Genomic DNA, 15,032 nt, shown 5'->3' on the forward strand with positions numbered 1-15,032 from the left:
CTTTCCTTTGTCCTTCCTGATTGAACCCTGCACCCAAAAGCTCGAACAGTTTAGTTTGCAGGTCATTCTGAGCATGAAGTTGTCAAACAGCTGCTCTTGGCTGGTGCCCGCACCATTGGCGTGAAGATGAAAATTCGGGTTGGTTAGTCTGTTGTATGGGTCATGCGCACTCACAGGCCACAGGAACTTGGGCTCAACTAACCCTCTTGCATCTGTGTGGTTCCAGATGTGAAATGAAATCGCGTATTTCCTTTGGAACTATAGGTGGTGTGGCGGAATAGTTGGTACCCTCAACTCTATTCTGACATCACAAACAGGACCTGTACGTTGAGCGGCAGGCAGCGGAGTTAGGTGTTGATACCTCTGTTGATTCAACAGTTTCGTTATGGCTCTTTCTTAGTTGCGACTCTTGTCTAATGCATGTGCCATCCTGTCGCACCTCAATCAAGATAAAACGTGGTTATGTATTTTGGTGAACCCTCTGGCAGTGCAGGTTAGTGACAAAGAGAGGGTGACGTCCATGGCACCATGCTACTAGATACAAGCATTGTTTTTTGTTTAGCTTCAGCAACATGCGTATGCGTGTACGTTAAAACATGGAGTATCTCCACGGAATGGATGAGTGAACGCACGGAGCCGCATCCAGCCCTCCGGCACATGTATCATATGTATGTATATACATAGGACGGGTTCTTCTCTTCTCTCAGAGAGGCAGAGAGCAGCAGAGCAGCGTCGATGGGCATGGACGGAGCTGTGTCTGATCTCCATCTCATCGTCTTCTTTGCCTTTCTTCTCAGTACACATGCAGCCCGGTTGGTTTATGTGCTGATAAGGCCGGCTGGTGCTGATTTATTGTGAGAGAAAAATACTATACCATAACTGATAAGCCCTGGCTAAAACCAACAAACGAACAGGGCCATGGTATATATGCAATACTCACACTTCTTTTTTACTTCTGAGTTTGTACATGCATATATAAGACCATTTTAGACTGTCTTCAACAACCGCGACCCAAAATACAAGACCCATTCATTCTTGGGTAGCGCTATAGGCAAATGATTCAATATGTCTTTTCCAACAGCAAGATCCAAAAGACAACTTTTTCTACAAATGGGTCTCCAGGAGAGAGGATACTCAGATTTTGGTTATGTCTCTTCTGGCACCTAAAATGAGTCTTCCATATAGGTACTCTGTGGAGGCTATAAGTATTGTGTTGAAGACCTATTTTAAATTTGGGTTTTGTAATGGGTCTCATGTTGGACACAGCCTTAAGGAAAAGCGCGCCCAAACAATCGCCGGCGGACAGCTGCAGGAGAATACAGAATCGATAGATGGATTAGGTGGGGAAGAAGCATTCCTTGCTGTTCGCCTGAAACCAAAACAAGAAAACAGGCGACTGAACAATAGGAATAGTGTAATAAAAAAGATCGACCCTATCACTCTTCTAATAAATTCTTTAATTTCTAAGATCTCCTTAATTAATGTTTCGTTCATATGTACTTGTGCATACTTCTATTTTTTCTATATACTTTTTTAGTTCATGTGTTTATATGCATGAATATAAATCGAGATTTGTGAGCTTTTCGTGCATGTCCATGACGTCAGTAACGTACGCACATTGCAGTACACATTTAAACGTTTGTTTGTTGCTACGCCTTCTTTCTCCTCTCTCTCTCTCTCTCTCTCTGTTTTGTACAAGAAAGCAACCCTGTAATACACAAGTGACAGTTTATATGTTCAATAAAGAACATGAATGAAAGGGAATTATTTGGCCAATGGTGTATTTGGAGACTACGTCATCATGTTAAACTTAAACAATGGCGTTGGTTCTTTAACGTAAAAAACAAACTTTGTTGTGTTGAATTATTTCACTAGTGGTAGCAAAAGGTTGAATTAACCAAACTTAAATCGATATCCATATAGCCCTTTGGCATATAGCTCCGAGCTTGTATGTAAAAATAAGGACATTCCTCTTTTTCATTTGGTGTAGAATACACCGGAAACAATTCAACCACACAAATTCACTCTTTTTTGCTAGGTTGCAACTTGAATGTGTAAAGTTCATGCTTGGTACACATATAAAGAACCCTAGAAAAATTCACTCATGTAGATGACACCCACTCTGATTATCCTTTTCAGTAATCATGCATGCATGCTACCATGAAACTAAATTAATTCGGCCTAAATTGATCTTCTCATTGATCAAGTTCGCACGATTGGATACACGTAATTTATCTATTTGATTGGAGCACACGATCGGAAGGCAGAAATTGAGTAGCAATTAACAACGCGCGTTGGATGCAATCAAATTTGTATTTTGACACACCGTTCTTTCTTGTATATATCAAATTTGTGCACGCTAATGACATGCAGGTGCGACGGCGGTGAAGTTCACCTTCCGCAACAACTGCCCGGAGACCGTCTGGCCGGCGACGCTGACCTCCAGCGGCCCCGCGTTCCCGACCACCGGCTTCCCCCCTGCCGCCTGGAGCCTCCGTCTCCTTCTCCGGCGTGGGCGCCACGTGGTCGGGCCGTGTGTGGGGCCGCTACCGCTGCACGGCCACCTCCTCCCCCGGCGGCGCGCGTTTCTCCTGCGAGTCCGGTGACTGCGGGACACGGGGCAGGTCGCGTGCAACGGCGCCGGCGGATCCCCGCCGGCTACCCTGGCCGAGTTCACGCTCGGCGGCGGCGGCGGCGGCGGCAACAAGCTGGACTTCTACGACGTGAGCAACGTCGACGGCTTCAACCTGCCCGTGGAGATCGAGCCCGACGCCGGGGGCCGATGCCGGAGCACGTCGTGCCCCCGCGGACATCAACCGGGTGTGCCCGAGCGAGCTGGCTGTGAGAGCAGCGGCGGCGGCGGCAGTGGCGACGACGCGGTGGTGGGCTGCAAGAGCGCGTGCCTGGCGTTCGGCACGGACGACTACTGCTGCCGCGGGAAGTTCGCGTCGCCGGCGACGTGCAAGCCGAGCGGCTACTCCGAGCTGTTCAAGGCGCAGTGCCCGCAGGCGTATAGCTACGCGTACGACGACCGGAGCAGCACCTTCACCTGCAATGGCACCGTGGACTATCAGCTCACCTTCTGCCCAGCCTCCGGCACGAGGGGTCGCACTGCACTGCCAACCCACGGGAACAACTTGTAAACGGAGGAGTCATGTATTATACACGTCTAATCATCAATTAGAGAAAAAAAATAAACATTTGGTACTTTCAAACTTGTTTGGAGCTAGGGTGTGCCACTTAGCAACTATTCAATTACAAACCTTGAGATCTAAGGTTCTTTTTGATCTACCTAGTTAACCATTAGCTGTGTTAGGCGGAAGAAAGCGGTTAATAGCTAATTGCTAGTTAGGTGGTAGGTAAGACATTAGTTAGTTTATTACTGAGGATCAAATAGGATCATGACTAACTATTAGCTACATAGACATCACCACAATTGGTTTCTGTCTACTTGTAACATCTGTCTATTTGACATGCCTACGTAGAATCCATCACGGTAACTTCTGTCTACCACAATATTGGTTTTGCATGTAGTACATCCAACGATCCATGTTTTTTTTGGACTTTTGGACCACGTGTAAAAATAAAATCCAGTCTATTTGAATCTAGGGAGGAAAAATCCACGTTTAGTCACCAAGGGTGGGGGAGAGTTAAGGTTACATTGGCAAGCCACATGGACAAGCATATGCTAATTATTGCTATTTGGACCTTGAATGATATAATTAGCAAGTTTATGAACTTAGATGTGTAAACTGACACTACTACAGAAAATGATTTGTAGCAACGTCTTCTTTTTTAGGGGCGGTACAAATGGTTCTCTTACAAATCCATTTGTAGGGGCGGTACAAATGACCCTATTTGTAGGGGCGGCTCTATATCCAGTCGTCCCTATAAATCAGATTTGTAGGGGCGGCTCTATATTGAGCTATCTCTACAAATAGACGCTAAATAGTAAAAATCAAGCACTAAAATTCAAATTTTTCAAACGACCTCGAATGGAGAAATGACCAAAATAAAAGTTATAGATCTTGAAAATTATAGAACTTTGTTGTTTACAACTTTTTCATTTGAAATTATTTACTGTTTTAAAATATTGTTTGAAATTTGATTTTTAAATTGTTGAATAGCTCTGATTTCTCTTTTTAATCTCTGGCTAAATCTTGTAACTAGTCTTTCTCTATCGTATTAACTTTAAATTTGATGATTTTTTTTCTAACATTTTTTAAAATCTTGCTCTATCAATTTATTATGTTCTTATAGCTATTATTTGAGCCATCTTTTCATGTGTCTTTGTTTTATCAATTCAAAATTTGAATTTTCAAAAAAGGCAACTTCAAACAACCTTTTGAGGCAACAACTGATTTCGGTTGAAAAACTCGTGAACATAAAAGTTGTAGAACTGATCAATATCTATAACTTTTTTATTTTGGTCATTTCTTCATCCGATAAAGTGATAGTAACATTGTTCATAAATTTTGCATCTCTCTTTTATAGTTTATAAAACTATAAGAGAGATGTAAATTTTATGAACAATGTATAGTACCACTTTATCGGATGAACAAATGACCAAAACAAAAGTTGTAGATCTTGATGATTTCTACAACTTTTATGTTGATGAGTTTTTTCGGCTGAAATCATTTACTCTTTTAAAATGTTGTTTCAAGTTGGCATTTTTTCAAATTCAAATTTTGAAGTCATAAAACAAAGTCACATGAAAAGATGACCAAAAATGAAAGTTGTAGATCTTGAAAAGCTATAGAACTTCGTTGTTGACAACTTTTTCATTTTAAATTATTTTGTCAACAAAAACTATGTTTGAATTTCTCAAATTTGAAATTTAAAATTTTCAAACTTTCTCAAATGGAGAAACAACCAAAATAAAAGTTGTAGATCTCGAAAAGTTATAGAACTTTGTAGTTGACAACCTTTTCATTTGAAACCATTTTGTCAAGGAAAACTACGTTTGAATTTCTCAAATTTGAAATTTGAATTTTTCAAACGACCTCGGATGGAGAAACAACCCAAATGAAAGTTGTAGATCTCGAAAAGTTATAAAACTTTGTAGTTGACAACTTTTTGATTTAAGATCATCTTGTCAATAAAAACTACATTTGAATTTCTTAAATTTGAAATTCAAAATTTTTAAATGGCCTCGGATAGAGAAACTACTAAAATGAAGTCGTAGATCTCGAAAAGTTATACAACTTTGTAGTTGACAACTTTTATATTTGAATTTGTTTAGGGCCTCAAACAATCAAAGTACTAACATTTATGATACAAAATTAGTACCATTAAATTAATTGTGAAATATATTTCATATTAAACCTAGTTCGAGACATAAATGTTAATTAAATTTATTATAAATTCGATCAAATTTAAGCTAGTGTGACTTGCATAAATTCCATAGTTATATGTTTTTTGGGATGGATGAACGGAGTATGTATTGGTATATCTGTGATCATGCATCTGAATGTGTTCATATTTGTTAGTTTCATCATGTAATAATGCATTGGTCAAGATTTGTATGTTCATTTTTAAGGAAAACTGCTATTTACCGTCGTTGGATTTTCAAGAAGAAATATGTGGAATTTATGGTCAAATGTTTTGTCCAGATTTATTCATACTTGCCATCTTAAGTCTACTTGTCCATCTCTTCGGTGAGATTTAGGTCAGGAATTGGGGCTGTCGGGTTGATGAGGTTTTATTTCAGTGGTGGTGATGACGGTGCTTCCCGAGCCACACAAAAGAAGAACAGTGATAGGGTGGACGGGACAAGTCAACGACCCATTTGAGACGGCATACTCCCTTTGTCCTTGTCGTTTTTGTTTCCATGTCATAAGTTTAATTTGATTTGTAGAAAATACGTGTAATATTTGTATCTTCAAATAAATTTACTAAAAAACTAGATTTAAAGGTCTTTCCAATGATACTAATTATATACCATAAATTTTAATTTTAATATTTTTTAATATATATTTTGTCAAAGTTGTTTCTCGGAAAACGAAAACGACGGATATTTTGAGACGGAGAAAGTTGTCGAATAAAAAAAAAGACAGGGCAAGGGAGTCTCTATGGAGCTGAAAAGGAAATTAAAAACATGCGAGAGCATCACAAACGCATGGCAAAGTAAAAAAAGCACAAAAAAGAAAAACACCAGCAAAATATGGATGAAGTTGATCATGTTTGGTTAGTTGACTGAAAGCTACGACGTCAATTCCTAGCACAGGAGGGGCCGGAGCCCCTACTGAAGATGGATTAGAAAGAAAACAAACAAGACGTTAAACAAAAGGAGAGGACAACAAACTCAATGAGTTATTGATTACCGATCGATATCGACATGGCATAATACTGGTGTCCTATTTGTTCATGGCAATATCGTTTTCAATTTCGTTTCCATGAAAAAAAATATGAAAATGAAAAACAATTTAAGTTTCTTCCCATCATTTCTGACCGTTTTGATCCCTTTTAAAGGTTCATGATGCGACGTCTTTTGTCAACTGGTTTTCCCCAACCATATAAGGTTGCGTTTAGTTCGCGAAATTTGAGAATTTAGCTACTGTAGCAATTTTGTTTTTATTTAACAATTGGTGTTCAATCATGGACTAATTAGGCTCACAACGTTCGTCTCGCGATTTCCAACTAAACTGTACAATTAGTTTTTTTTCGTCTACATTTAATGTTCCATGCACATATCGCAAGATTCGATGTGATAGCTACTGTATCACTTTTTGAAGAAAATTTTGGAACTAAACGCAGCCTAAATTGAAGCCGACAAGGTACCTTTCAGCTGTTCAGCATACTACCATACTGACAGCACGCAAGAGATGCCGATATGATAGGTCATCTCTCTTGAGCAATCAGACCCAGCAGTGGCAAACGTTCGGCCCTCAGATTCTCATCCCCAGCTGTCCAACGATGATGCGTTGCCAACTCGCACCAATAGACGCGTTCGGTGTTCCTCTGTTACTGCAAGAAACAGATTGGGAGAAGGCAGGAGGTTTGCAAAGCTGGTCGAAGTAGAGCTCCAGGCAGCGTTCAGGAAAAGCAATAGTTATAGTTAAGCATGTTTGATACTAATCACTAGCTAGCTAAGAATTAGTTTAAATTAGCTCTAGTGCATCCAAACATAAGGGTAAATAGGTGAGTTAATTTTTTAGACAAGTCTTCTAGTTGTTAGCCAACTAACTAGCCAACCTTAGCAATTTTAGCTACTCCATCCATTCCTAATTATAAGTCATTTCAAGAATTTTGGAGAGTCAAAATATCTCAAATTTAACTAAAATTATAGCAAGAATTATAAAGATTTATGACATTAAATATGTATACTATAAAAATATGGTTAATGAAGAATCTGATGATACTTATTTGGTATCATAAATGTTGTTATGTTATCATATAAATTTGATCAAACTTGAGATGTTTCGACTCTCGAAGATTCTTGGACTGACTTATAATTTGGCACGGATGGAGTAATTTTTAGCCCAATTAGTAACTAACCCTTGCTCATTTAAATATGCCCTTAGACAAATTACTCCTACATGGTTACCAAATGTTTTAGTGTTTTTTCTTAGGACATTTTTTATAAGCTAGGACTAGTTACTAGTTAGGCTAAAAACTAGCTTAAATTGGTTTGGGGTTGGTTAGCTAATTAGCTAACAACTATTTGGAGTCTTGGTTAAAAAATAGCCTATCTATTAACCTAGTAATTTTAGCTAATGTTTAGCTACCTAGTAATTAACTCTTGTATCAAATAGACCCTTGGTTTGTCAAAACCAAAATAAAAACATGCGAGACAATTTTATTTTACTACTTAGACCCCCTTTGGAACACCCGAACTTCACGGGGATCAACAGGAGGGGGTAGGAAGGGAGATATGCAGTCAACGCATAGTCACACTGATGCCATTTCTGAGAAATCACCAGCCAAGTATAACAACAGTCGCCTGCATGTAATCCAATAACATTTTAACCCAATTGAGAACAAAAGAAAAACCCAGTCCAATCGTGAGTAAAAGACAAGAGACAAGCGATCAACGAAATGCAGAGACACCATAAATGGCGTTTATGAGAAATATATATATAGGCCCCGTTCGGCTGGCAGAATTTTAAGTGAAACTGGCTGAAAAACACTGTTTTGGCTGAATTGTTGTGAGAGAAAAACACTGTTTCGGCTGAAAAAAGAAGACGAATAAGCCGAATATAGGGTAAACCGAATGGGGCCATAGTTCCTTTTGCATCTGGGATAGATTGTTTACACAGATTAAATTAAATACACTAACACACTAAATAAAAAACGTAGCCTTGGCATATATTTACAAAGATAGCATGGATGGATCCAACAATGAAGTTCTACAGTGGAACTGCTATGAGCCTGTTCGCTTGCTCGTAAACGATCGTAAATTTCCAGCCGGGAACAGTGTTTTTCTCTCACACCAAACCGGCCAGCAGTAAATAATCCACGATACGATACGGCCTCGCGAACAGGCTGATTGCTTCCATCAGTAGTGACTTTTGTGCGTGTCCCGTAGCCGCCGCCTGCTTGGCACCACCGACGGATTTAGGCTCCTGCCAGTCCCTGAATCTCGGGCACCAGCGTACGACCTATCCAGAAGCATGTGATGATGTCCGCGATAGTTGCTGCGGTGTCCAGAGTGGTGATTTGAGAAGCCCCGTTGCAGTAGACTCCGTGTGCTTGACCGACGACCCCCCTGCCAACCCGAATGCAAGGTTCGCCTACTGCATAATGAAAGCATGGGCAATGTTTTCAGATCTTATTATCGAGGCTTGTCGTATAACCACCGATCAGACGACTGTCTAATCGGCTAGTCGGACATTTAGTCGTCCTTGTGCCTAGATGGCCTGATCGACCATGTATATACTATATATATGATGTAAATATATGTAAACATGGCCATAATAAATAGGTAAATGTTAGAGGCAAGCAACCAAGCACAGTTTGGGATGTAATCATGTTTGCAATGAATCATTATCATGGTGATTTGGCCACTTACCTGTAACTGCTGCTTGCTGATGCCTGATGGTGAGTCCTGACTGTTGACTTGTGGCTGAATCTGAAATTACAAAGAAAGAAGATAATCAGTTAAATAGGCAAAATAGCAGAAAAACAAAACTGTAAAGACTAAAGAAAATGTAATGAGTAGTAGACACTGCCTGGGTGAAACTCTGTTGTTCTGTGGCAGCCTTGCCAAATTACGCCTTTCATCTGACCAAATGCTAGGTGACCCTAGCGCTTCATTTGGCCAAACCCTTGGGGAATCAAGTATATTATCTGGTGATTCAACATGGTCTGAGTACCATTCACTACTTTCATCGCCGGAGTCTATGTCTGGGGACATGTCATCTCTAGTCTCAATAACATAGTCACCAACTATTATTGCCCCAGGTACCTGGGACCTGATTGCACTGATGACATCGCCGACCTCCTGCTCACGCTCAAGGCGATCCCAAGTTCTTTTTCTTGACAGATCTACATGAGCAGGCTTTGTAAGCACGTGTGCAGTCCTTGCATGTTCACGCAGTTGCTCATAGTTTCCAGTAAATTTGCAGGAATCGTGAGAGCAAGTTCTCAACTTATTGTCTAGATATTGTCTCACATCTCCAGCAGGAATCCAGCCAGATACAGATCCTCTACAGAGAGGACATTTCATTTCAGCAGAACTTTGCATGGCATCATGGCATTCCCCCAATACAATACTTCCTTCAACAGGTAAGGTTGAGTTTTCAAATTCTTGATAGTTAGTGAAATCAGATTCAGGTCTAGATATGTCATCTGGATGTGGACCACTGTTTACATTGGTATGATAAGATCCTTCATTATCAACATGTCTTCCGAGTCTTGGGCTCCGTGAACGTCTGGAAATCATATTATAGTGAGCTCTTGGTTGGACAGTTCTGATATTGGAGTTTGAAAGCACCGAATAGGTTGAGTGTGAAGCACGGACCTTACTATCACCATTCATTTTTCTGAACCGGTCAAGGCAGTTAGAGTGTCGATGGCTTGTGTTACAAATGTAACATCTGCAGCAATTCTTGTATGAACTGCATATAAGTAAAACGGCATTGTGGGGTTGCTCCATACAAATAGGGCAAGAAATCCTGTCCCATTCCATATGCAGAGCAGTGCGTGATGTGACTGTAGATCTGTTACTTTTCTTACTTGTCATCTTGAAACCAACTGTGTTAAATTGACTTAACCGTTAGAATTGTTGAAAAAAGTAAGTTGTTATGTCAAGTTAAGAAGTTAAGCAGTTTAGGCAAAAAGAAATTGTGAAAACATATTTTTCTGTACTCATCAAAACAGATAAATTTTTCTATATAAACACAAAAGCAAGTGCCCAGACCAAGAAAGAAGATAAGTCAATACCAAGTATCAAGTATTCCACTGTGAAGCTTATTAAATTAATATTTGAGATCATTTAAGGGACAATTTTAGTTTCCAACAGATATTTTAGTTTAAAAAAGAGGGCATTCTGGTTCAAAGGATCTCCCGCCTTGAAAACATATACCAATCATATATATTTCTAAAAAGGTAGTAGGGCATAAACATTCAGATAAGTAGCAAAACCCAACGAAAGTTGAAGAGAAATTGCACAACTCCATATAACAAATACAATACTAAAACAAATCATGAGTGACTGGATGTGAAACACAAATATACATATTGTTCCAAAAAACATAATGGCAACATTAAGTAAGGTATCCTCTACAAGGTAAATATAGTACTTCTACCCAAGGAATCCCTGAAAGTTCACATTAGCTTCCCAATGGCATATTAGAAATGATAAAGTAGGTTGACTATAAAAAGGTGGCCTAACTGAGCATATCTTATATCTTATCTAACAAAAAGAAGCAAATGGCGCATCAGGAAAAAAAATACGAGACCAGCACATATAATTAATTAGGGGCTCTTGCGTTTGTACCCTTGTTTTGTATCAAAATTGTGATTTTGCCCCTATTTTTTTGACTTTGTGAATTTACCCCTACTGTGCCATTCACGAAGCATCAGTTTGCCCCTGCTCCGTCATCCACCCCTAACGGTGTTAAACTTTGTACAAAAGACATGAATGCCCATACGATTTTGCCCCTTGTTTTTATGCCTAATTGTGATTTTGCCCTTGTCAGGCTCGGTTCCTCGGTCTCATGCCGACCTTACTTTCATCACCGTGTTGACTATTATCCTAGAAAACAACAGATCATATATAGGTACACAGCAAAAAAAACAGTAGTTGCCTTTATTGTTGGCGCATTTGATGCTGCCTGATCAAAAGTTGAGCATAAACCAGTTCATTCCAGGAATCTGGTACTCCAGGAAGGCACCAGTGGCTGCAGTCCTGATATCTTTCCGGCGATCTCCTCTCCTCATCAGTAAGGTTCTGCTTGCGGTAGATGGAAGGGTGTGCATCCTTTCTGTAGTCAGTCATTCTCGTTATGTTCAAATAAACAACAGGAGTTTTCATCTTGTGGATCACATCTTCCAGAATGCTCATCTTTGGTGGGTAGGTTGAAAGGTACTGTTCATTGGTTATTGGTTCGCTCTCCTTGTCACAGCTACCGCCTGAATTCCATTGGCCGCCACTGCATAGTGGAGATGCACAGCAAAATATTTGTTCAGTTGACCAAGATCAAATATATCATGTGGTAATTTGCAATATAAAAGGTGATGCACACCTAAAATGAGATGCTGAGTAGCCTCTGAATAACACAACAGTTTTTCTGGGGTTAACATTGGCATCAATCCACTTGGACCAGGTGAGAAGGGCTTTATGAAAGGCATCCATGACATTTAGCTCATTATACACATGGTTACCTTCCTGATAGTAGTCCTTCCTGTGGCACATTAAATCTGTCATCAGTGTTTAAGCAATAATGAAGTGGAGATTCTTGTTCAACCAAAGAACAAGGTGAGTTACCCAAGAGCAATTTTCTCATGTGTCCACCAATGCCCAGTATTGAAAATGAGAAAGTCTGCATCCTTGTACTTCAATGATGATTGCTCGACCAGATCAAGCCTGAGAGTTTCCTTTTTCTTTCCATTGCTCACTTGCATCTCCCATTCCTGGACTAGGAATGGGGAGCGAAAGAACTCCACGCTGCAGTTATAATCCTGAATGACACGAGTGGAAAAGAAAATTAGGCAACAATACTAAATAGTTCAACCTTCGAAGGAGCCGACGATGGTGACCCTCCAGGCAGTGTTCTCTGGCTCTGCCGCATCGAATCCTGCAGCAAGGTCGCTCGCCCGGGGACATCTCAGCGCGGAGAAGAGAATGCGCCGAGGGTCAGGGAGCCTCAGCCGGTGCTAGCGGCTCTTCGTGTGCGAGGACAGCCGCGCGACGATGGCGGAGCAATCGGCGGCCGTCGGCAAGGCAGTCGAGCCCCACCGGAGCTGCGCCCGGCACCCGCCGCCGCGCTCCGTAGCGCCGCACGCCCCGCCGCCGCTCTCCGGAGCCGCGTCCTCCGGGGTCGCGCCTAGCCGTGGCCGCGCCGGCTGGGACAGCACCCGCCGGGGCCGCGCCCAGCACCGGCCGCCGCGCTCCGGAGCCCCGGCCGCCCCACAGCTCTCCGGCAACCGCACCGCCGCAGGGAGCCGCCTCCGCCCAGTGATGTCGGGACGTGCGTTCGGACGCCACCGGAGCCCCGCGGCAGGGAGCCGCCGCCGCCCAGCGTGCGCACACCGAGACCCGCGGGGGGGCGCTGCGACCTCCCCGCGGCCGCCTGGAGGAAGCCCGCGCCCCGCCGATGCAGCCACCGCGCCCAGGAGGCAGCCGCGCCCCGCGCCCTAGAGGCAGCCCCGCCCCGCTGGTTCTTCCGCCGCTGCCGCCGCTGGAAGCCCGCGACCGGATGCAGCCGCGTAGGAGACTTGGGATGAGGCTACCCGTGCTTCTGTTTGGGACGAGGCGATAAGGATAGAGGGCAGTGTGGTCATTTCGCCTTTGCTTTTTAGATTTATAATTTTTTTAATTTGTTTAATCCATGTCCATCTAACGGATGTCTAAAGCAGGGGCAAACGGACCCTTCATTTCAAAATAGCAGGGGTAAAAATGCAAAGTTGAAAAAGCAGGGGCAAAATCACAATTAGACTACTGGAGAAGGGCAAGAACACCATTCTCCCAATTAATTAATATGTTCATTTGATATTTACACAAAAAAGTTGGTACTAACCTACAAGCAGTTGTATGTACTGAACACTTCTGAGTGGATCAAGATCCGGGATCATATGTCACAGTTAACCTGAAATTATTAGTAGAGTACTATATGTCAGCAAAGGCTAGAACATGAAAAATCAGATTTCATGAATTTTATTACAAACAATTCTAACACCTAGTACTATATAACTGACAGAATAACATGAACAGCCAAAAGTCATCGGAGAGTCAACTACATAAATGAAATGCTCATTTTCACGAAACAGGAAACCACATTTCACCATATCAAGGGTTTTCATGTGTCAACAATTGACCCATAATTCTATCAGTGTGGACCTTACATGTACCAGCACAACAGGATTAAGATTAGTTTTAGTAATAAGTCAGCAAACATAAACCCCATAGCATTTTTCCTCTAGTATTGCCATGCCTCTCATCTCATTTGCAGATAAAATTAATCAGCTGACAGTTAGGTAAATTTTGTTAGAGAGAGCATGGGGGGCATACAGAGGCTGTAAAGGGATCCCTTAAGCCCGCAAAGAAAATGAAACACAGGCCAATTCGCATATTGGCGACGGAAATTGCATCCTATTTAACACCAAGCTTTTTGGACATTTGGACATAGTAAACAATAAACAGGAATAAGTGCCAAGGCAAGCTGCGTATGCAGTGAACACCAATCAAGTACATTTGGCTTGGTCCTAACAGATTACAGGTTCCCGGGCCGGTTATGAACAATCACCGGCACCCCAGAAGTCGACGCCCTCAGACCGTCGTCAGAACCAACGAACTCGCAATGCCCCCAACTACCTCGGCAAGGATCACGAACCGGATCGGCACCAACCCAGCAGCGCCTGCCTCCCCGAATCGAAACCCTACGCACCCACCCAAATCGAGAAGGGGCACGCCACCACCACCACCAGGGGTAAGATGAACAACCCCGATCGCAGCGGACGTAGCACTTACCATCCCCCCACGCAATCGATCTACCGACACGGACGGAAGCCGCGGCGGAATCGAGCAAAAAGACAAGAGAGAGACGAGAGAGGCGCCTAAATCGACGGACGGTGAACTGAAAAACAGAGACAAAAAGGTGGAATTTTTACGGGGGGTTTGACGAGCGAGCGGCTGCGCCGGATCGGGCGTGGCTCCTCCCCCGCAAACAGTTGCCTTTTCTCGGAAGGCTTTCCGATTTCTTTTGCTTTCTTTGCTCGCGGAACGGGGGCGCGCCTGGCCGCCTGCTCCTGCGAGAGACCGACTGACCGAGACCCGAGAGAGGGGGATGTTTGGGATTGTTGTTGGTGGGTGATCGCTGGGCGTGCGTCGTCGTGGTCCCCGCCCGATCTCGGTTGCCAGCCGGCTCCGTCGGGCCCGCCGGCCCGTCCTCCTCGCGTCGGTCCAGTGGGCCCCACATGCCAATGAGCGGTTTTCAGCTTGATTTTTAGCTAAAATAGTATTTTTCTCTCACAACAAATTAGCCAGAACAGTGTTTCGGTTTGTTTTTTCAGCGAAGCGAACGGGGCCTTTGACGTGCACACAACAAACCGTTCCAAACAAGAAAACATGCATAGACAATGCTTGCTTGCTTTTCTTTTACTGGTTCATTCAAATTAGAGTTTATTCTGGGTTTTTTCTAAGTTATTTCTTTTAACCTTGATGAAATGCTTAGAACGATATCTATCTTATATTAGCATCTACATGTGTTCAAATAAATGCAATATCAAAACATATTGCATGAAGGCTTCAATAGAAGTAATTTGATATTTTGCAAATGTCCATGTCCTTTTTTTTTCATAAATTTGGTTAAAGTTAAAAAGATTAACTTAGAGCAAAGTCAAAGTGAAGTATGATTTAAACGAAGAATTGT

At 42.3% G+C, this 15,032-nt stretch overlaps 2 protein-coding genes and 1 pseudogene across 6 annotated transcripts; 1 reads left to right on the forward strand and 2 right to left on the reverse strand.

The window, feature by feature from the left end:
- Positions 1–462: 462 nt before the first annotated feature.
- LOC136548405 (thaumatin-like protein 1b) lies at positions 463–3,168 on the forward strand (annotated as a pseudogene).
- Positions 3,169–8,228: 5,060 nt separating this feature from the next.
- Positions 8,229–14,452, reverse strand: LOC136549615 (uncharacterized). Of its 5 annotated transcripts, XM_066540961.1 has the most exons (6): positions 14,272–14,452; positions 13,182–13,250; positions 9,962–10,058; positions 9,171–9,872; positions 9,011–9,070; positions 8,229–8,735 (listed from the first exon to the last, which is right to left on the reverse strand). In XM_066540961.1, exons 3-6 carry the CDS (start codon positions 9,973–9,975, stop codon positions 8,498–8,500), a joined length of 1,014 nt encoding a protein of 337 aa, XP_066397058.1. In that variant the 5' UTR covers positions 9,976–10,058; positions 13,182–13,250; positions 14,272–14,452; the 3' UTR covers positions 8,229–8,497. The 5 variants fall into 5 exon arrangements, with proteins under 5 accessions (XP_066397058.1, XP_066397057.1, XP_066397054.1 ...); XM_066540960.1 differs by having other exon boundaries at positions 9,171–10,058; XM_066540957.1 differs by having other exon boundaries at positions 9,171–10,194.
- On the reverse strand, positions 11,224–12,309 carry LOC136549616 (protein trichome birefringence-like). The gene is made up of 4 exons (XM_066540962.1): positions 12,177–12,309; positions 11,930–12,123; positions 11,688–11,846; positions 11,224–11,594 (listed from the first exon to the last, which is right to left on the reverse strand). Exons 1-4 carry the CDS (start codon positions 12,231–12,233, stop codon positions 11,252–11,254), a joined length of 753 nt encoding a protein of 250 aa, XP_066397059.1. The 5' UTR covers positions 12,234–12,309; the 3' UTR covers positions 11,224–11,251.
- Positions 14,453–15,032: the final 580 nt, after the last annotated feature.

Source organism: Miscanthus floridulus, chromosome 4 (genome assembly GCF_019320115.1).
Source record: "Miscanthus floridulus cultivar M001 chromosome 4, ASM1932011v1, whole genome shotgun sequence".
Classification (NCBI taxonomy): domain Eukaryota; kingdom Viridiplantae; phylum Streptophyta; class Magnoliopsida; order Poales; family Poaceae; genus Miscanthus; species Miscanthus floridulus.

What these genes read in the sequence shown, in the direction of transcription:
- LOC136549616 (XM_066540962.1), bottom strand. Translation starts at nt 12,233, where the DNA reads ATGCGGCAGAGCCAGAGAACACTGCCTGGAGGGTCACCATCGTCGGCT. An exon ending in CATCGTCGGCTCCTTCGAAG is followed by an intron (nt 12,124 to 12,176) that starts GTTGAACTATTT and finishes CGTGTCATTCAG; the next exon opens with GATTATAACTGCAGCGTGGA. An exon ending in TACTCAGCATCTCATTTTAG is followed by an intron (nt 11,595 to 11,687) that starts GTGTGCATCACC and finishes TCCACTATGCAG; the next exon opens with TGGCGGCCAATGGAATTCAG.
- LOC136549615 (XM_066540957.1), bottom strand. Translation starts at nt 13,236, where the DNA reads ATGATCCCGGATCTTGATCCACTCAGAAGTGTTCAGTACATACAACTG. An exon ending in GTACATACAACTGCTTGTAG is followed by an intron (nt 10,195 to 13,181) that starts GTTAGTACCAAC and finishes AATTTAACACAG; the next exon opens with TTGGTTTCAAGATGACAAGT. An exon ending in TCAGCAAGCAGCAGTTACAG is followed by an intron (nt 8,736 to 9,010) that starts GTAAGTGGCCAA and finishes TTCATTATGCAG; the next exon opens with TAGGCGAACCTTGCATTCGG.